The 22,364-nt window shown below is 38.3% G+C and overlaps 1 protein-coding gene across 1 annotated transcript; it reads right to left on the bottom strand.

The window, feature by feature from the left end:
* Positions 1 to 154: 154 nt before the first annotated feature.
* CHMP2B (charged multivesicular body protein 2B) lies at positions 155 to 10,885 on the bottom strand. The gene is made up of 6 exons (XM_072431952.1): positions 10,737 to 10,885; positions 5,367 to 5,458; positions 4,502 to 4,696; positions 3,650 to 3,752; positions 2,767 to 2,873; positions 155 to 2,290 (listed from the first exon to the last, which is right to left on the bottom strand). The coding sequence occupies exons 1-6, from the start codon at positions 10,768 to 10,770 to the stop codon at positions 2,180 to 2,182; spliced, it is 642 nt and encodes a 213-aa protein (XP_072288053.1). The 5' UTR covers positions 10,771 to 10,885; the 3' UTR covers positions 155 to 2,179.
* Positions 10,886 to 22,364: the final 11,479 nt, after the last annotated feature.

The following is a 22,364-nucleotide window of genomic DNA, read 5'->3' on the forward strand; positions in this document are numbered from 1 at the left end:
GTAGGATCCATAATATAATATGGAATATAGGTTTTGCTAAAAATATTTCTGTGATGTTTTCATATGCCAAATGAATATTGTAATATACACAGAGTAGGATATTCTATTTGTCACACACAATTATCAAACAACAAACTTACGCAAGCATTAAAAAGATGGTTATGATAAGGCTTTAATTTACAAAGGCACAACATTGGAGGTTGACAGCACAAGGAAATAGAAATAAAACCATGGTTCCCACTTCCCCAAATCTTATCAACAAGCTAATAGTAAAACAAATGGCAAAAAAGTAAATGTAAAAACACAATATGAAGAATTTTAGTCTGGAATCTGGGACAGTGTTAGGCCCATGACACATTGGGAACATTGTAGCAGAGATGTGTAACAGATGTTCTTTGTGTAGCTACAAATCACTGGTGGCCCAGCCGATGATCAACTCCAACTATATTAGATAATAGGAATATATGGTTGAAGTTAGTGATTCTGTAGGTAGCTTTAAACTTTGCAAAGATCAATAGCAAATTGCAAAATGAATGGATTTTTTTTTAATAAAATAGCTTTTATTGAAAGTAAATTTTTTTGACAAAACGATTCTGTGGATATAAATCTCACATTTCAGCTCAAACAAACATGTAATAAAAGTGCTTCCTATTATTCTATTAGCCAGCACACAGCAACTGTACAAAACTGGTATACGAAGCATGAAAACCCAACTTAGTCCAATGCCAAACAGAGCTGTAATAGTCATGGCAGGTAGTCCAGCTGGCCATTCACTGTTAGATGTTTGCACAAGCCAATATATGATTGACATGTCCATATAATTGTTTGATTACCTGAAGGCACCTCTCAAATCAACCAGATTTTAGTGGAACTCTGAACGTTTATCGGAAAGCAATTACATTTATAGGCAATTGTTAGTTTTGTACCACTCACTGCAGGACAAAGCTATGTGGCCATCAACTGTTCTCTGCTACCCCTACTCTACCAACAAAAAACATGCATGATGTTTGATTGAATATCAATAGAAAGCCCTAGCTTTTAATTAAGAATTTGGATGTTTGTTGTCAAATCTAACATTTCATCTACTAAATTGTTCAGATGTTCAGAATAGAGATTGAGACAGAAGAAGTTACTGCTGTTTCAGAGCATCGGCGTGTACTCAGAAGTGCAATATCACTTTCATATAAACTTTGCATTGATGAATGTAGGATAAATACCCTCAACCAATAATGGTCCTCATTCCTGTCCTTTACCTTCTGACTGTGATAGATGTCCTCATTTGCAGCTGGAATCGTGTCCTCTTCTATAAATAATCTACAGACAGCTTTCCTAACAATATGTAAGTCATGCCTGCGCCACCTCCTTCTCTTCTCTAGTACAGCAACTGTCATTGTAATTACAAGCTCCAAGTCACCAGTGTGCCATCCCGTGACCATTGATGAAAATTCATTATGAGATTTTCATGTCATGCCAAGATTTCTAAAAAGAGAATGCATGGCATGTGACCACACACCAACAAACAAAAGAGGATCTTTTGTCCTGAAGATCAGAATCTTAAAAATGTTTATTTTGGAAAGAGCAGGGTAGCAAAGTTCTAGATGATGTTTGAGCACTTACATTTTTAACAAACCTATTGTTAGTTGGCACATTTATTGCAAAAAAACAATTCAAAAAACGTAACACACCTTCAGCAGCATTTAATGAAAATTACAGAATCCTTGAAGTGAAATAAGCCGAAAGATATGTCAAAAAGCTGAAGCATCAATGTAAAATGAAAGTGGCCAACATGCTTTTTTTTTTTTTATACCATGCAAACGGCTAAAAAAATTCATCATTGTATTATTTATGTTGTGTAATTCTACAAACCAATGGAGTTTAGTTGGCTTATTGTTTTTATAGATCCGTTTTAGGTGGGGGAATCCTAAACACTCCAGACAGCCCAATATGTATCTTTTTTTGGGGGGTAGAGAAATGGAAAATCTGTACATTAAGGAATTATTGTACTATATACAGTTATTACTATTATACAACTAACTGTAGTGTCCGTTAGGAAAAAAAGGTCAATCCCTCAAGTCCTCTAAAAATATATCAACTCTTCTCCAGAACAGATTTTGTGCAGTTCCACTGGAAGCTGGAATACAAGTCCACACAGGGCAAAGGTCTCCAGATTACCAGCATATTAATCCACTCCTAAAGCCTTGAGTTGGCGCTCAATCTCTTCGTCGGATATGGTTGTTTTTGATGCAGCTGCAGAGGGAAGGCCTTTGGCAGCTGAAGGGGCGTTTGCCATCTGCAAAAAATAAATTTATCAATGTTAGAAATTAAACGTTTCAAACCTATCTACAGCAACTCCCTTCGTAAATCTCTAAATAGAGAAACAAAAAAAGAGGCAAGGTGCCGAAGGGGTTATCTCCCATCTCTATATCACTATACTCTCTTCTTCTATTAAAATTATCCTTTTACTGAAGCAGCATATTTGACTGGCTACTTGTGCTACTTCTGCTCCCATCCCAAACTCTGTTCAGCAGTCCTTAGTCCTATATAAGTCATGACCTAATGCTTACTTAGTAGTTGTTCCTCACTAATGGTGGCTGAGCGAATGACCATTGGTCATTTTAATGTTTACAAGTTAAAAATACCCCCCTTCCTTATACACTAGATAACAGTAAGTATGCATCCCCACCATGCGAATACCTTGAAGTATTCAAAAGGGTTGAGAAGGATCACAAAAAGTACCACAACAGGAGTTTTGTAAATGCCACGTACCTTTCCTGAGATTTCAATTCCAATTTCATCCAACACCTGATTTACAATATCCTGGCTTTCTTCTTCATCATCGGAAGCATCAAAAATATCATCCAATGTGTCGTTTACTGTAAAGGAAGTGTACAAAGGTCAGAGGAAAAGATCAAGCAAATACCTCCCCAGAGCATCCCAAATCTATGTATACAAGGTTCCCAAGTCACTGCTCAGATTTTGCAATTGGCCAACACTTGGTTTGGTTTAATTTGAACTGAACAAACTTGTTGTTCAGGCCAATGTACGTAACTTTGTTGGAAGTACACAGGAGGTAGCTGCTGCTGGTGGTAAAAGGAATTCATAGCCTTTTGCTTTCTGGACATTTAACTGATCCACCAATTCCAATTGGTTGGAAATTTAACTGAAAACAGATGCAGATAAGAAGTATGCCCTGACTCTCTAACCTTGTTTCAAGTCATTGGCTCAGGACATACTGAACACTGAGCCAGCCAATGCCTAGTATTTTCAGTAGGAGCTATAGCACATTCCCTTCTTGGTTCAGGATAACATATTTTTAACAATATTTTTGCATGTTTCACACTGCTTAGTGTAAGGTGGCGAGAAGACCAGTAGAACATACTGAAGTGTAATGTGACTATCACAGAATAAATGTACCCAGTCATACCGATAATGTTTCCACCTTAAAACTGTGCTAAAGATAAAAAAAAAAAAATGCTACTACACATCCTCATACTGCAAAATTACAAAACAGTAGCACAACAGCTACCGTATATTTGTCAATATCTGGCATGCTGCACTATATATATTTGGCCCACAAACGCACAGGTATACCTAAATATAAAAGTACTGATGAAGGGCCAGGCAGAAATGTGCAAATGTGTGTACTCACTCATTTCTTCTGTCATTTCCATTTTCATATTTTCTTTCTGGAAGTTTTGCATTGTTTGAAGGGTTTTCTGTGGATCCATCTTCTTGTTTACTGCTTGCATTGTCTAAAAAAAAAAAAAAAAATGTCAAATTGGTCAAAAAGTTTTAAAACAAGGCAAGATTAAACTCAGAATGGAGATAAAACAAAGACAGCCAATCCTTAAACAGAAAGCAGGAAAACCACTAAAATTGTGTTCATCGAGTCCCGTGATTCACACACCTCTGCTGCCTGACAGCCTTTTTTATTTTGTAAGTAACTATCTCTCAATCTCAAAGTGCTATAAACATGTTAGAATGTCAACACAAGAATAAAAAGCTCGCAAAATTCTGGACCAAGTCTACAATCTGCTGCACGAGGAATTATGGTAAGAGAATAGATCACACTAAAAATATTTGTGTATAGTTTTCTAGGGACCTATTAGAAGCAGGAATGTAAAGACAGTCAAAAACTTGCAAAAGTTGGTATTCTATAAAATGAAAAAAAAATCTTCCATCAGGTCACATGCATTGGATTATTTTTTTTTTTATTTTTTTATAGCTGTAGAAGTACTAATACTATTCCGATCTTAAAATATGCATGCATAAATCGAGAGGGGGTATTACTATTGGAAAGAACTGCATCATGTATATGCAATGGTACTTTTTTAGGGGGGTTACGGGCATGCAAGTTCTTCCAGTTGCACTTTTATTTATTTAAAAAAAAAAGTACGTTTTCATTAGGTTCATTTAATTACTTTTCTTGTAACCAAGCACCAGCTATTTGGACTCACCTTGGCTGTGGTAGACATCGCCCCCGCCAGCTATTTGGACTCACCTTAGCTGTGGTAGACATCGCACCCGCCATCTTCATCTGGGAGCTCATAACTTTGGTCTGTGTGGACATGGATGTGACTTTGGAACTCACAGCATAGGTTCGAGTTTTCTGCTTACGAAGCTGAACTAATTGTTTTGCCAGTATCCGGCAAGCATCTTTGTTTCCTGCCTTTGCCATCTTTTTTATTTCCATTTCCTGGAAAGATAGAAAAACGTATAAAAAATGTAAGTGGAAAGATTTACACAACACCGCTTCCTTACATACACATACTTGAATAAAACACATAGTGAAAACAGATCTCCTTTTACTAAGATCCCCTGCATCCACAGGTTTGGGGTTTTTTTTTTTGGGGGGGGGGGCAGACAGTGTATGCCAGTCAGAAGGGGTTTAGTATAATCTGTGAGATCAACTTTAGGATAATCAACATTGTTAATACAATTACAAAAAAAATTCAGGTGTAAATAATTTCCATCTTAAGGTTAAAAGCCATGCATTTGTTACACCCAAAAACAGCAACAGGAGGGTTCACCAACACTTTAGTAAGCTTCTTTTTAACTTTAGTTTCCCTAACATGATGAATCACTATCATGATGTATAAAACTATATGACAGCTTAATGACCCTGGAGACCAAGCCATGTCATATTCATAACCGACATCATCTCTTACTCCAAAGTCTGACAGATGGCTATATGTTTGGCCCATATTTAGATTCTGCAAGGTTAACACACTTTATTAGAGATAAATGAGAAAAAACATACCATAAAACAACAAAAAGTAATTTTCCTCTACTGCAGAGATTTTCACTATATCATGATGGACATAAATAAGGACACTAAAAGGTTTAGTAGTGTTTAGTTCACTTACCAGCTGTTTTTCCTGCTTCTCCAAAGCTGCTCGATCTCGGGTTATAGCCCTCTGAGTGCCTCTTAATTCCCTATTCTGCTCCTTTATGATGTCTGCAAAGAGGACAAACACGTTTACACATAAAAAACTGTCCAAATAAATGTGCAAGGACATTTCTCATGATCAATGTGTGCACCCCCACCCCCACTCCTTCCTTTGTGTTAATATGGGAGGTCAGTTATGTGATTTCTGATGGGTACTGCAATAACAGACTGATGCTAAATGAAGATTTTGTACACATGAATATTTCATGGCAGACGATTCAGGAGACCTTTTATCCCACAGCTGAAGAAGCAGGCTACCTAGTAGTATTGTGTCTAAAGAAAAAAGTATTACACAGCAATGGGATGTAGTAAACCTAACTAACATCTGTTATGGTCTCAAAGAGATGCTGAAGTTCAGAAATAATTACAGCTATACATGTTCATTACTATTCAATGCACACTATTATGGATCTTTTTATTTGATCATAACATCTACTTCCATCTAAGCCAAATTTGTGTATTGTGGTAAAGTGAAACAAGGATGTTTTTAGAATAGATTTTTTCATATAAAAAGTTACTAATGTGGAGGTAGAAAGTAATATATATGTAAATGAATCCCCATCAAGTCCATCCCCACCAAGTGCAGCTGCTTTTTAACCAAACTACCTAAAAATAAAAGGTAACTTTCAATGCAGAACCCATTGCCCTGTTAGCCATAGTGGAAGACTAATAGCCAGATGGTTTGGCATTCAATAATATTATTCTTGCTGAATTGTAAGAACATCCTCCCCAATCCTCTTTAAGTGGGATCACATGACTGAAAGCCCTGGCATTACATGTGCAAGCAAAGTTCCAACAAATATGTATGCATTGTTGGAATTTGTTTTCTAAAAAGAAGTGCAGGGGTATTAGTTTATAACATGTTAGATTTTTGTCATTGGAAAGAATCTTTCACTATCCTTTCCAACGTCAAAGTATTGAAATATGCATGAACAAGCATTCTAATGGCAGGATCAGAATTACCGCTAGAGGACTTCCCTTTTAGAATGAAGTCAATAATGGCTGCTCCCATAGATCTCTTGCGGAAGGCCTCTTATGAGATGAAACTTTAACCTCAGGAAATTGCATGGATGACCTATCCGCACTTCACTTTGAAAGTTGTAAAAATTCTAGATCATTTCCTACCAAAATATTATACTAGCTCCTAAAGCAGTGTTCCCAAAACCATTTCAATGGTCTGTGCAGGGCAACAGCAGAGAAAGCCAGACATAGCCTGACCTTTGACATTCTATTCTTCACCATGGCCAACAGAGGTAAGGGGGTGTAACACTGCAGCCAACAGAGCTCTGCGGTACCTCAAGCAGGGATACAAAGGAAGATTGACCAAACTACAAAGCTGTGATTGTTTTAAGTGCACTCAAAATGTATACATACAATACTATTCATGTTCACATAAATGGACCATTAGAAAAACATGTCTTCATGAGAGGCAGAATTAAGGTCGGATAAAATGTGTAAAATTGTGTATTCAGTCCACCAGCTTTGGATAAAATTCCAACAATCACAGCTAAGCCACAGAAAGTTACAATATTTAAGCATCAATTTTCTAATATTTAATGGCCTTTCTGTTTTTACTTCTAAACATATACAATAGGCAGCAAAGCATTGCTGTCCTTCAACATATTTGTCCTTCACAGTTAGAAAGAACTTTGTACAAACATTTGCTGATTTGCTGAAAACAAAAGTACAGACATTTCTCGTTCCTTCCACAATGCAAGCATAATAGTGTCCCCTGGCACTCGCCAGTATAATAAAATGTAATATGGCACTACAGGGACCAAGTCTAGCCACAACATTGCAAAGACAGAATACAGTGTGTGCTACTAATTAGCTTTGTCACCCTGTCATTACAAATCTGTCATTTAGTATAGAGTGACTTATTCTTCCCTGATCACCTGGAAGAGTTTGCAGCATCTCAATCTGTTACTATGTCCTGGTGCTGTAACCTAAACTCATATGGCCCGTATACCAGGGAGCAGTGTTTTCTTTTCATACACAGGTTGCAGTAAGAAGACAAAGCAGACACAGTGACACAGATTTGTGGCAATGCAACAAGGAAATGCTGTACAAACCAGACATTCCACAAGGGGGCGCATCTAATCAGATATCATTACTACACAGAGCACTGCCTGTAAAGGAATCAGCACAGAGACAAATGCCATCACTCACCATGGATCCCTGAACCAAAAATCTAGGCTCATCTCCTAATTTATTTAAACACCCCGATCATTAGATAGAAGATTCTTAAATTATTTTTCTTTGTATAGAACAATACCAAATTGATATGTACAATTCCTAGATTGTAAGCTCTTCTGAGCAGGGTCCTCTCCTCCTCCTGTGTCACTGTCTGTATCTGTCTGTCATTTGCAACCCCTATTTAATGTACAGCGCTGCTTAATATATTGGCCCTATATAAATCATGTTTATTATTATTACAAAGGATAATGCACACAATTTAATTAGTTCCTAAAACAGAAATTCTGTGATTACTGCTTAAAGAAATCAGCAACAGTAATATTATAAAAATGTGTCAATTATTTATTATGACTCCTTAAACAAGCCTATTAGATAAGCAACTGCAGATTCCCAAAGACAATTGATCTGCTTAAAATAAATGTCCCAATGTTTTTCTAAAGTTGTAGAAAAGTTCATTTTGAATGCCAAGTAATAATATTTATTTTTATTAAAAGTTTAAAGGATAATAAAAAAAAACAAAAAGGCAAAAGGAAAACCTATAACAGAAATAGCAATGAAAATGAATAATTGATTTCCCTATTTCCTTAAGTACTGTGTATTTGATATTCTGTATTGTCCTGTTATATTTTAATTTTTTGTGTCCTTTTTTGTACTTATGTGACTTTTTATATTTGATTTTTTGCTACTTTTCCCCAATAAAAACGATTGTTAATAAAAAAGAATAATTGCAGGGCGATGATCATATAGTCCAGAAAATAGATCTCACGTTATGTTATTACACATATTAACAATACACAAACATACCGAAACATGGATATGTGACCACAGATAGGAAACAGCTGGATATATGGGGTGTGAGAGGATAAGAAGAAAGGATAAGTGCCCAAATATCCTCAAATTGTGTCAATCTGTCATTAAGGCAGGATTTCTATTAAGCAAACCTCAGACACCCTTTATAATAAATTTACAAATATGCAAATACACCTAAAAATCTGCTAACTGGAGGAAAAAATGCATTTAAGCTTCAACAAAGAATCCAGCATTTAAATGACCTTTATAGGTTCATAAGAGGAGTGATTAGCACTTTTGTAATTCTGAACTCGAATGTGTGCAAAAAAAAAAAAAAAAAAAGACATTCAATGACTCAGTCTGTGAATCAGCAATCCAACCCCTTGTGATCACCTGATACGCCATGACATCAGTTTCGAGTCATACGCTGGGTCACGTGTGTAAATAATAGGAGCTTCCATGGGAAGTTGCTAAACATAGGAACTTGTTCTGGGTAATGCAGCAAAAATATTTACATTAAAAAAAGTTATTATCCAACAAACCATGAATATACTATGTGATATTCAAAATACAGGAAAAGTGCAGACAAGGTGAATATTCATCTAATCTCTTGTAAGTGGGATCTCTTTTATTTGATGATACTCTGACAAGCAGATCAAACTAATACAAGCATAGAATTGCAGATGACATAGAATAGATGACACTTATAGGGCATAGACATTATTGATGAGACTTCATTTAGTATTGGGGTATGGAGAAGACAGAACCTGGCATTACATGCTCAGTTGTATAGATTCGAGTATATAGAGAAAATAAAGTGCAGCACACAAGTGTAGACACTGCAGCAATAGCCAGCCTGAGGACAGCACAGCAGACACAGACAGAACAAGTGAGATGAACAATGACATCTACATAGACAAGAAATAGACAAGACAAGCTGGCAATGGCAGAGGAGACATGAAGGGTCAGAACAAAAATGAATATTAGATCAGATATACATGGCAGGGGTTTTACTTTTACAACAGTAAAAAGCAGAATTTTAGGACACAGTTTAGCGATCAGAGTAACAGAGGTGACAGCCAGACATCAGTGGTGGGGGGCTTGGAAGGCAACTGAATGACAAGACAGGGGAAAGGATAAGAAAAAAAAAAAAAGAAGGAATGGGGTGAAAAGCAACAGAATGAAGGAAATGAAAGAATTAGGAGAAAGGAATAGAACATAGAAGGGAAAAATTAGCACAAGATAGAAAAGGTAGGACAGAGAATGGGGTAAAGGGCAGAATGAGGAGGACAGTATTATTAATATTACACAGTATTTATATAGCATCAACATAGTACACAGCGCTGTACACAGTTCCTAGTCATGTCACTAACTGACCTTCTTAGGGCTCACAATCTAAAGTCCCTACCATAGTCATATGTCTTTAATACAGGAAGAATTAGGGAGAAGGACAAGGAAGACATGACATAGTGGAGGGAGTGCAGGACATAGAATATGGGAAAGGATGAGAGGACACATCAGTAGGAATTGAGGTGAAGTAAAGGAATATAGAGCACAGGACATTAAGGAATTGAGAGGATGAGGACATAAAATAGGGGATAGGAAAAGGAGAATTTGGAAGCAGCACAGCACCCATAATAAGCCACAAGTGAACACCCAGATCAAGCTGTGATTTTGGGGTACAGGTGTATACAGAACTGGGAACTGTGAAGGGAGCAAACAGTGAGCTACATGGGTAACCTGGGGCTGTGGAACTATAAGTCTCAGTAAACCTACAGCACCAACCTTTAAAGCAACAAAAGTGATGAAGGAAATTGGGGCGGTGTGCTGGAGGAGGGGATACCCGGGGAATAGCAGCCTGAAAAGCTGGGGTGATCAGATATGACATGGTGCATATCAGGGGGTGATCAGGGATGTGACATGGTGGACATGGTGCATATGAGGGGGTGATCTGGGATGTGACATGGTGTATACCAGGGGGTGATCAGGGATGTGACATGGTGTATATCAGGGGGTGATCAGGGATGTGAGATGCCAGCACTGTACACAGAGCACACAGGGTCAGGCAGGATGACTAGGGGGGGGACTACAAGTTCCAGCATGTGCTACACGTCACAGCCGCTGAAAAACAACGAGGCCTAACCTATGAGCTACACCCCAGGGAGCAGCACAACAAGGGTCATATTCGCTCCCTGTGTCCAGGCCAATGGCCTCCTTTAGGGAGCCCCGGCTACTACACAAGGTCCGGCCTAGTAAGTTCACATACAGATAATACCAGGCAGCACGGAATATTATCACTCACCGTCCACCGTCTTCTTCTTGAACAGGGAGGCCATGGCTGCGGCCGTTCGTTCTATTTCCTCATTCACTCTGCAACCAGGAACCGGTTACACTACTGCGCCCCACCACGTGACCAGCCCTCCGTCCCGCACAAGTCCCTCCCATTCTATGACGTATCTGTTACCCTGAAGATTCCGCCCTCTTCTCCCCCGGAGTCACATGACTCTTACTTGTCCCATTACGTTGTATTCTGTCACATGCTATAATAAAACTATATCACCCAAAGAACCAATCAGATATCTTCCCGGGAGATTACCTCACACATTGTCAGGGCAACACATGAGTGTATACAGGTCATATCACAGGGTTGTGCTGACTGACCTAGCAAATGATAGCACTGTGGTCATAGTATCACTTGTTCCTGATTTCCAAAGTTATGTCTGTAAAATATACTTCTTGTTAAAAGTAATTTAAAGTCTGTTTTTTAATTTATTACAACAAAGCATATTAAAGTCTTTTTAAACAAAACATTTTCCCCTTTTGGATAAATAAAAAATGTTTTTAACCCAGTTTTGTCCGTGCTTCTATAACTTCCTGTCCTGTAGGCGCAACCATAGATGAGATAAAATCTGTCCAAATGGAGGTAAATCTCCTTTTAGTGGCAGAAGTACCAAGCTGTGGCCCTTGTGCAGAACCTATTTTGGGTCTATTGTGGGGCCCTTGCACAGCAGCACACTTTGCACCTCCCTAGGTCCGCCCCTGCCTCTGTTCACATTCTGGTGACAACTGAAATATTAACATTTCTTCTTTTCTCCCAGCTATTACTGGGAACTCCCAGTTTAATTTCTGTCCCTCTGGATCTGTTTATCCATCCTCTGTAAGCTGCAAGAGTCCTTCAACCTGAAACCCTGGCTGCCATGGGGACTCTTTCCTGCTGGTGACTGAGCAGGATGGGCCACGAATGGAGATTAATTCCATCAATGGGGGTTCTGCCCTTCAGGGGGGTATTGCCTTTTAATTTAGGAAATTTATCAAGAATATTTCATACTAGGAAACCAGCCAGGCATTGGGGTATATGTCATTTATGTCATGGGGTAGATGTGCCTGCATGGCATAGATATCTGCATGGCATTGATACCTTCATGGCATTGGTAATATCTGCATGACAATAATATCTGCCTGTTGACATTCATATCTGAACCCATTTTTAAGGTGACCATGTTCCCAAAACAATGTCATCGTCACTACACCCCCGTCCTCAAAAAGACAGGTTTATCTGTTTATCTATCTTCAAACATTCTCTGGCATACTTTCAGTCCCAATTACAATGACCAAACAGGACAAACAGGATTTCTAATCTATCCACATTCCATGCAAAATGTAAAACAAAATGTCTTAAAGTGGACTTATCACCCCCTTTTTAACATTATATAAAATGATGGCTATCTCTTTTATATAATGAAAAAGATGTTTGTTTTTTTTCTTTTTTTTTTTTCTTTTTATAACATTTTTTTGGGAAGCTTTCCTTACCTTCTATAATACAGACAGAAAGGAAAATTTGCAGCCTCCTGGGATTCCTGTGTCAAATATACCAGGAGGTTGTGGGCTGCTCTCTCTGCCAATGTCCGAAATTAGGCATTAGGGCTTTCCAGTTGGCTATTATAAAGTTCCATTTTATTGAGTTGTAGAATCAGCTAGGAAATTTTATATCTTCAGAAAAAGGCATGAAGTCCAGCAAAGTGGTGCTATTTTCCCGCCAAGGCAGTTCAGAAAGAGGGCACTATCTTTGTCTAAGGTTATCATCTGTTTTTTTTTTTCTTTTTGACAGTAAATGCTATGGCAAAGTTACAATCATGTAAAAACTGTGCCTGTTCAATTCTTGCCTGATACAGATGTAGCTGTAGCTTTACACCTATTGGCATGTTAAAAAGTTACAATATTTATCACAGAAGAAGGGAATGCTTTCTTTAGCCTGCAGCAGATTGATCATCTCAGTCAAAGTCTCTGGACTGGAACTCAAAGCAGACCTTTCACCAAATTACAACTTCCTCTTAGGTTGTCTGGGCTTCCTTTCCCTTCTCAAATCAACCACACTTAGTAAATGAAATACCCCCCCCCAAAAAAAAAAAAAAAAATAATCTAGAATTATACTTATCTTTAACCTGTATTCTGACCATGGCACCAAGGCTAGGATGATGTTACTGACCTTCTGAAAACATTTCTGTAGAACAAAAGGCAGACGAAATTCTGCAGGAAGATCTCTAGGTATAGAGTTAAAGCGTACCTAAACTCAAAATGTTCACTTTACATAAAAGGGTGGTTAACCCTTTTATGTAAGGTAAAAATTCTGTTTGTTTTTTTTTAATGCAACACCCTTTTTTTTAAAAAAAAGGGAGCAGCCCCCCCCCCCCCTTAATAGTCGATCGCCTAGGCGATCGAGAATAAATGGGAGCACAGCTTCCCGGAATACCTACGGTATGTCAGGCATCCAGGAGGCTATTGGCTGCCTTTTTACCAAACTGGAAAGAAAATACCGATCTCATGCATACGCAGTGAGATTGGCAAGTTTTTTTCCCATCTTCATCACCCAATCTTGTGCCTGCGTCTGGTGACAAAGGAAGTAGAACCCAGAAGAACAGAGAGAAGATGGAGACTGGGACGACGTGGGACCTGATAGAAGAAGAAACCTTTGGACAGATCGACTGCTCTCGATTGAAGGTAAGTGTATTTTTTTTTGTTTTGGGACTTTTTGTGCTTACTTCCTCTTTAAAAAGTTTTTTTCATGAGATTTCACCTGCAATCAGAAAAACAGAGTCGTCACACCCTGCAATGCTGTTACAGATTGCCTCCTGCAGGTGACGCAGGATTATTTGGGCTGTGGAATCTAAGTGATGTCTTGAGGTCTTCCCCGGAGCATCCCACAAAGAGTGATGGGCCAAAAACCCTGGAGGCCACTGGACTACTTTACTGGAAGGATCTTGTGACCCGAAAGCACTACCCACTAAGAGTGAGAAGGATCAAATGGTGCAGGAATTGTCAAGCAAGTGACAGGCAAACTGGAATTATGGTTGGCAGAGGTGTTCCATTAACAAGGTCTTCGGGACAGGGTCCTCTCCTCCTCCTGTGTCACTGTGTGGGGATCTGTCATTTGCAACCCCTATTTATTGTACAGCGCTGCATAATATGTTGGCGCTATATAAATCCTGTTTAATATTAATAATAAAAGTAAAGGTCGGGGCAAGCGGCATACAGAGGCAAAGTCGTAGACAGGCAAACGGAAGCAGAGAGGTCAGAAGAGATCAGGCCAAGGTCAGAATCCAGGGAATCAGACCTAGAGATCTCTGGGTGGAATAACAGGTATACAGGCTGAGGATCCAGCAACATCTGCCTGAACTGAAGAGAGTGAAATAGTCCTCACTGGTGTACTTTTAGTAGGTAAGTGCACACATTCGTGTGGGTGCACATTTGTTCATGTGCACAGTCTTGCACAGCCTCATCCTTCTGCATGCATATAGGGCTGTGTGTGTGTGCATAAAATCTTGTGCATAGTCACAAGTGCTCACATACCTGCATTTTCTTGTGTGCAGCAGCTGAGGGGCAAGCAACAGGCAAAGAGGGAGATATGCAAACCGAGCATTAACAGATGCATAAGACAAAGGTGAATCTATTATAGCATTTTTTTTCTTTTTGGGTATTTTTTTGCTATTGTGATTTTAAAAAGGTTAAGGGGCCCAGACAATGTAGGCAAACCTTCCATTGTTTCTATTGTAACATGTGTATGCAGACCTAATTACATGAACATTTGTTGACTGTGCTTAATTGTTTGAGAGTGGTGTCCTTTATTTTGAAAATTGATCAGAAGTAAAGATTCTTAAACCAAAAATACAGTTGCACTGGCAAAATCTGCAATCAGGCAGGTATTACAGAAAGGGACAATGTCTCTTCTACAATAAAGCATAGCTACCTGACCATTTGCATACTGTTGGGTTTGAGGTTGGAATGTTCAGGGTATCCTGGCATTCTCTGAGTATGCCAAATCTGAATGTCATCTTCTCCCTTCTGCAATAAAAGACCTGCCTGATCTAATTTTTTACACTTAGTTCCATTTTAACTATTTTTGCTGCAGAAAAGTAGGTGCCATATGAAAATACCTTTAGTCTTACATGTGGGGCCTCAAAAGTGCTGCTTCTCAACCATTACTGAGTAGTGAAATCCTTTGGTAAGGGGTTAGGAGGTAATACATACATAAATACAAATACACACAAAAGTATTTACAACAGATACATATAAAACTGTTATAAGTCAGCATTGCTAATATACAATATGAAACATTATCACTACTGTCAACATGGGCAAAAGTTTGCATCTGTTTCTATCTGAGATTTCCAACAACTTTTGTCAAGACTCCAAAAAGAGCCATTATTGGATGTCAGGGATGTCAGTATGGCAAACTGGCAACTAATAGTAGCAACAAAGTGCATGCACTGTGACCCCACATCAGCGGGAATGGAAAAGAACACTTATAACCGAATTTGTTTCCATGGTTACAAGACTAGGTGAGAGTTAAATTAGATAATGACCACTATATCAATCTAGAAAGGCCAACCTGGAATCTCGTAAGAAATGTTTATTAGAGGAGATACTTGTGATCTGCGTGGAACGGATCAGGTGTAGTGAGAAAAGAATTAATGAGCCGTGTCAGAAAAGACAAATTATACGCCCCAACCCAGACAGCCCAAACTAGTCTTTTCTACTGTATGTCCATTAGACTATATGTAATTGTCAAAGTTGAGAAGAGCTTTTTCTGTGGGATAATTAAAAAACAATTGGGAGCCTCTACCATAAAATAGAAGAAGACTTACATTTCCATGTAAAATTCGGTAATTAAATGTAATTTGCTGTACATGTCAGCTATCCCTTTAGCTTCACACCAGGCTCATTCTGACCTTATCCAAGATTTGGCCCTAACAACAAACCCATTAATCTCCAGTCCCCTGTAGGGACGAGGAGACCACCCATTGTCATAAATTCATTTACCTAGAAGTGTGCTTAAAATTTCAGGATTGCATGCCAAGGTTTTGTGAATTAATGGAGCCTACGATCAAAGTGGCATTGAGATGCAGCTTTACTCCAGGAAAGTTTAATGTTACTCACATTTAAAGTCATTTAGTATCCATTTCCTTTTACAATGTAAATGACTTTAAGCTTTGGAGACAACATTTTATAGATAAAATAATTATATCAAAATTATTGAACTGGTCACCTACTAAATGAGTTTTGCAAAATCAAAAATGAAGACATGATATATCAGTGTGCGGCAGTGTCATGTACATTGACTTGATGCTAAAGAGAGTTACTGCTTTGTTTTCAGCTAAATTAGGAAGTTTCTTTATTGTGTATTTCTTTAATAATAAAATTAACTAATACAGATAGGGTGCCTCCCTGTCCCCAGCCTGCAAGTGTACAGTGAAGGAGCAAACATTATTCTCTGATCGCTCTGCTCTCCTCTTCTCTCAGTTTGTTCTTTGTTAGCATCTGAATACTGCAGAATGGTTGATTCATTGTACTTCTCTTCCCTTTGATCTGAGTTTATTTTACAGATTACACAAAGCTGAAACCAAATGAATTATTTTGTACTTAAACTAGTGGCTTTTATAAATACACTTAGGATTCTTTAACCAATGCATGAATGCATATTTGTAGGTGATACATATATATAACTTAATTTTAAATGCAACTAATTTAATTCCCTACTTTTGACCTGATATTAGCCTCTTGTCATTACCCTATATATTGAAACATTTCCATTTATTCCAATAGGAATTATTTTCACAACAGTGTAGCCTCTCCATAAAAAAGAATGGAGATTACAATGGCTTTTGGCTTTCATATTAGAGCCCGGCAGTGGCAGTGACATGTTCTAAGTATTGTTGGCTCACACTAGTACATTGCAATAGTGCACACATTTTATGTGCATGGTTTTGCTATGATCAGTTTGAATAGCCCACAACAACTCAGAATTTAAAATTAATTGCATCTCAAATTCTACGCTGTCATTTATGCATTTACAGTAATGCATAGTAAAAACATTTTACCACGGTGCCAAATGGAAAATGTTTCTCATAATAAAATCACTGTGATTCTTTGGAATAAATGTTTGGGTTGTGGATCATAACACCTAATGCATGTAACCCTCAGTGTATTTCATACCCAATTTCTATTTTCCAGATAATGTCATGTACATGAGCTATCTATAGTTTTCGCTGTACTTTACAGAGTGCATGGGTCATTCATATTAGTCTTTGCCTCCAAAGCAGTTTATAGTCTAGCATTGCTAGCACTCACACACATACTAGGACACATCTAGTCTATCAGTATGCTTTAAGACTGTATACCCTATGGAGTAAAGGATGTGTATAGTAGGCATGTACACTACCAGACCACCTGACCATCTGAGCAATGGTCTAGAGCAGGACTTCAGGGAACCACTTATATAATTACTATATCCACAACTCACATTAACATGGTGGTCAGGGGAAGAATGCCTCTTATTACATTGCTGGCCAGTGGGAAGAATGTCACCCTTACAGATTGCCAAAAAGATCATTGGTATCAGGTAAACTCACCTGAAAGGCGCAGACTGCACGTTGCTCATTGCTAGGTTCCTCTAGCAACCTCTGGAGGACCCAATGATTCCACCAAACCCTGGTTGAGAAACACTGGTTTAAGGTGACACTTGGGGTAAGCCACATCTTCTGTACTGGGTCATCCACTGGTCTAAGATTTAGTTATTTAAATATACCGTTATTCTTTAATAATATCAATAATCCCAACATAGGTGGTGATATTAGCATAGCTCATGAGGGGTATTACCTAGGAAGAATACAAAATATAGGATTAGGAAATTCAGTTGAATACTGTGCCTTGTGCCTTGTGAACTAGCTTGATATTGCTATTCTAACATTAATGCTATTTCCTCGGTGCCAGAGCAAGCTCAAAGCCATACTTGGGGGATTGCGCTTGTGCATGATGGCTACATTTCTCACATCCTCAACTGGGAAATGACTCGGTATATAGTTCAGTAAAATCAGAACAACTTTTCCTTCAGAGTTCGCCACTTCTCAGAGGACTGATGTCAGGTGTAAATAATAATGGGTATGCAATTACATACAAATGATTGGCACTTGGCAAAACTACTGCTTTTATGGACAGTCTTGGCTAATCTTTTTTTGAGCCAGGGCCACTGAGTTTCCCTGCACATTTTTCTCAAGGTCAGTGGACCATAGCGAGCAGAGGGGTTGTACAAGTGTACAGTTTGTCTCTGATCCCACAGAACAATCTGCTTGATGTAGATTATACATAATTTTTCTCATTATAAATTCACTGTGAAACATATTGGAAATTAATTTTACACATAAATTAAGCTATCTCTATTTTATTTTAATAAACTCTGGATTAATGATGCTTTTATGATATGTGAATAATTGCAATCAGTGGGATGTGTCATTGTATTTGAGAAGTTGAAAAATTTGGCATGACACTGTTATGAAAATAATTTCTTTGTTCAGCTATAGCATTGGAAGAATACAATACAGTCTAATACAATTCATTTTCAGAACATAATGTGTGTTTACTATAGCAAATCCCACATACCAATATATATCAATACTTATTCTTTAATCAGAGGTCATTTTCAAGACCTCATGTGAGGGTCTATGGTTAAAGGAACTAGGAATGCTTTAATGCCATACCAACTTCCTTTTGAGAAATTTGTCATGATTTATCTGTATTTGGGTGATGCTACAATCTGTGTGCCTGATTACGACAGCCAAAACCACAAGTATTAATTTAAACGAGTAATATTTAAAAAAAAGAACCAAGACAAATTTGGTTGGCAACAGACACTCGGATGCCAGACACAAGCGGACTCACATACAAACACACATTTACAAACACAATATTTGTAAAGGCTGGACAAGATCAACACCTACTATATAATATGGAGGCAGGTTTAGGTGTCAAGTAAGTATCTGCATCTGGATCTCACCCGGCTTCCTTTATTTATTGTGATGTCCTTATAGTTCAGCGTACATTTCTTGGTGTAGCTCTGATGTAAAACACCCCCAGATGTTTCTCTCCCTAGGCTACTAAGTTGTCAATGCACTTGTGTAATAATTAAAGTCTGAGCCTCCACACATTGGGATCATAGGACCATAGAACAATCTCTTAGTGCCTTCATCCAGCTGGGCTTTGTAGTGCTAGTGGGACCCCAAGCTGAGTGTAACCTTCTCAACAGGCATGGTACTCAGATTGCACCATTTTCACTAATGCCATCTAGTGTGTGGATTTTCAAAGGTTCACATTAGAACATGAGAAAATAGGGAGTAGCAAAATACCCCACAGTATCGGATCTTCTAAAGCTGACAGTCCCTGCTTGGAGCTCAGACTTCTATATAATCAGGAAGAAGTATCATCTATTACAACAGATGCTCTTGAATTGCCTCTGTACCAGGTAGCAAATGCAGCATTCCACCAGTGAGCGTTTAAGTGGTGTCTCCATTGTCCTCAGCAATATCTCTGTGGCTACTAAATCAAACTAGCCAAGGCATCATACCATTGGAGGTTCATGTGGTGCTCCCATGTTAGCAGACAGATCACTATAGGTTGTGTGGCATCATACCATTGCATGTTCATAAGGTGCCTAAATGTTAGAATACAGATCTGTGTGAGCAGTGTGAGTAAGTGTCTCCATTGTCCTCAGCAATATTTCTGCAGCAACTAAATCAAACTGGCTAAGCATCATACCATTGGAGGTCCATGTGGTGCTTCCATTTTAGCAAGCAGATCAGTGTGGGTAAAGTGTTTTTAAGATCAGTTAGCATATGGTGGGCCAAGGTACTTAACCCTGGGCACCAGCCGATAACTTTAAACACAGGTAACTTTTGGGTGGACATGTGTAATATGTTGGTGCTATAAATGCTGTGTAACAATATGCAGAGCCTGAGTTTCTGAAAACAGGTAATTATATAGGGTTAGGCATACACACTTGTTCCTGCACCAAACATTGGAGGTAGAGGAGAGTGACATTGGTCATACACATGCAAAGGTTTTAACAATACCTTAAAAGCTCCTTAATATTTTCCCTATACAGTTTAATTTTACTTTATAATTTTAATACTTGACACAAGTTAATAGTATCAATGATATTTGATGTTGCTTGATAAAGGTAATGCTTGATAAGGTACGAAATATAAGGGTTAAGTTATACTTTTTTGTATTCTAAAACCTTCCCCGTTTACCTCCCTTTGCTCTATTTTGCAGCATATTATTTTGACAAGTGCACCCTACAAACTTTCATGGACACTTAAAGTGTTTTAAGAGAAGAAAAATGAACAAAATCAAGTGTACATATGGTATTTTCTGGCTGTTTCTTTTGAACACTACATAAGTCTGTCTAGCAGAGCTGTCAACATTTTGAACTCATTGTCTTGCCATCGGTCTTTAGAGAGCTTTAATCGTATTCATAATGCAGTGTTTTATTGTAATTTATTGGATTTATGCAGGAATTGATGCATTGCTGGAATGTGTAAATCAAGGAATGAAAACCACTGGTGATACTGTAGCCGTATTCCCGTGATCTAGAAAAATGTCATAAAACCAGTGTGTTAGCAGTCATAGATGAACAATGGTTTTTATGAGCATCTCCTTTTATTGTGAGCTTTATAAACTACAGCTGAAGAAGAAAAAGGCAATTAATGTAAATCTTAAACAGAGGAAATGTATAGAGTCATTCTAACCGAGAGATAAATCAGGAGAGAAGTCCTGGAGAGTCTGTTTATTCAGCTGCAAATATGTGAAATGATGGCAATTCAGCTCCAGGTCATCAACTTCCAACTCTGTACATCTCACAAGCTGCTCAGATTTAGTGACAGAGAAAAACAGAATCACAGTGAATGGAATACAAAAACCAAATAAGATACTGAGAGTAGGTAGAGACAGAGAGACAGGAGGAAGAACCCTTGCAGAGCACAGGCATCTCTTGCCCATTATTATTATTAGTAACTTGTATTATTATATCACCAACATATTAGGCACAGTTTGACAAAGTCCATATGCCTATTTACCTTTACTGGAAGAAAAACACCCAAAAATATAATATAAAAAAATATACCCAAAACATCATTTTTGTAGCATATGCTGACTTTACTGCTCACTATGGGGCTGATTTACTAAAGGATTTGGGCTGCTCACTTACCTAGATGGATTATGACTTTGCAAGGGATAAATCACTTTGTATCTGTTTGTAAAGAATAACCAATCGTGCAAGAAAATCAAATAAATAGCATTTTACCTTGCACATGATGAGATGGTAAAGCCAGCAGAGCTCCATCTCATTTAGTAAGCTAAGTGAAATATCCCTTGCAAGTAGACAATTCACTTTGATATGTAGACAGTCTAAAATCCATTAGTAAATCAACCGCTATAGGTTTCTCAAAATGTGCATTAGATGCTTAAGCAAGTCATATATGGCAGAAGAACACCCCAAATCAGCTAGCTCTTTCCTTCACAGCTGTATTTTCTTTGTAAATCTCTTTCATTTATTAAAAATCAGTCCTGGTAATCATGGAATCTCAGTATCACATATGGGTGTTACCATGGCTTCCTGTTTTTTTGAAAGCTACGTAAAACACCCTGTCAGCCACTCCCAACATTGCCAATAAAAGATGGTTGAATTTTTTTAAATTATTCTTTAAATTATTTTCTCTACTTAGCATGTTGGTAGGCTTGGAAAAGCAAGGTAACAAGGGAGGGCAAGCAAAGCAGATTCAACTTCAGTTTTAGGGTAATGGGAGTTTAAATCTTTTTTCTAGAAAAGTCCTCTTTGTATCACCATATCCTTTTCTCAAACTACTTTCTGATTGGTTGAATCAGCATTTTGTGCAACCATTTTATGCACTTTCAATTGCTGTAAAAAGCTTTAAAAGCTTTGAATGCTGTATCCCTTTAGGTGAGGATTCTAGGAAGTTCTCTGTCATTGATTCACTTCCTTGCAGGTGACCTGTGATTACCTGAAGTCTAAGTGACATCTGGACTTCACCAGAGCACACTGCCATGATGATGGGCCAGTGACCCTTGAGGCTGCTGGACTGCTTTGCTGTAAGATGACGGAAGGTTACAATCCCCAAGCTCTCCAAGCCCAGGTACTCACAGGAACAGGTGACTTCAATGCAGGAACAGCCAACACAGCAAATCCAAAACTACCTGAGGTCCTGGCAGGCTCCTGACAAATGGATCACAGGAAAGCAGAAAATGAACGCTCGGCGAATTGGCAACATAAACACGGGGAGGATCCAGCAGTTTTTGCCAGGATTGCAGAGACTTAAAAAATCTTTCTAATTTTAGTGCCTGAATATGGATGTAGTTATTCCCACATTTGTGTATGGCATCCAGCGAACTGAGAATCATGCACCATGGCAAGGGCGCAGGAACCTGTACATTCAGGTGAGCACTGGAACTTGAAGCTGATCTAGAAGCAGTATTATAGCATCCACCTTTTTCAAACTTTCCTGTGCCAACTATTTAAACTATTTATCAACTTGAATTTCCAAGGTAAATCTCCAAGGTCAATGAGGTGCATTGCAACTTGTTT

Source organism: Pyxicephalus adspersus, chromosome 1 (genome assembly GCF_032062135.1).
Source record: "Pyxicephalus adspersus chromosome 1, UCB_Pads_2.0, whole genome shotgun sequence".
NCBI classification, from domain to species: Eukaryota; Metazoa; Chordata; class Amphibia; order Anura; family Pyxicephalidae; genus Pyxicephalus; species Pyxicephalus adspersus.

What these genes read in the sequence shown, in the direction of transcription:
- CHMP2B (XM_072431952.1), bottom strand. Translation starts at nt 10,770, where the DNA reads ATGGCCTCCCTGTTCAAGAAGAAGACGGTGGACG. An exon ending in AGAAGCAGGAAAAACAGCTG is followed by an intron (nt 4,697 to 5,366) that starts GTAAGTGAACTA and finishes CTATCTTTCCAG; the next exon opens with GAAATGGAAATAAAAAAGAT. An exon ending in GGAAATGACAGAAGAAATGA is followed by an intron (nt 2,874 to 3,649) that starts GTGAGTACACAC and finishes CTTCCTTTACAG; the next exon opens with TAAACGACACATTGGATGAT.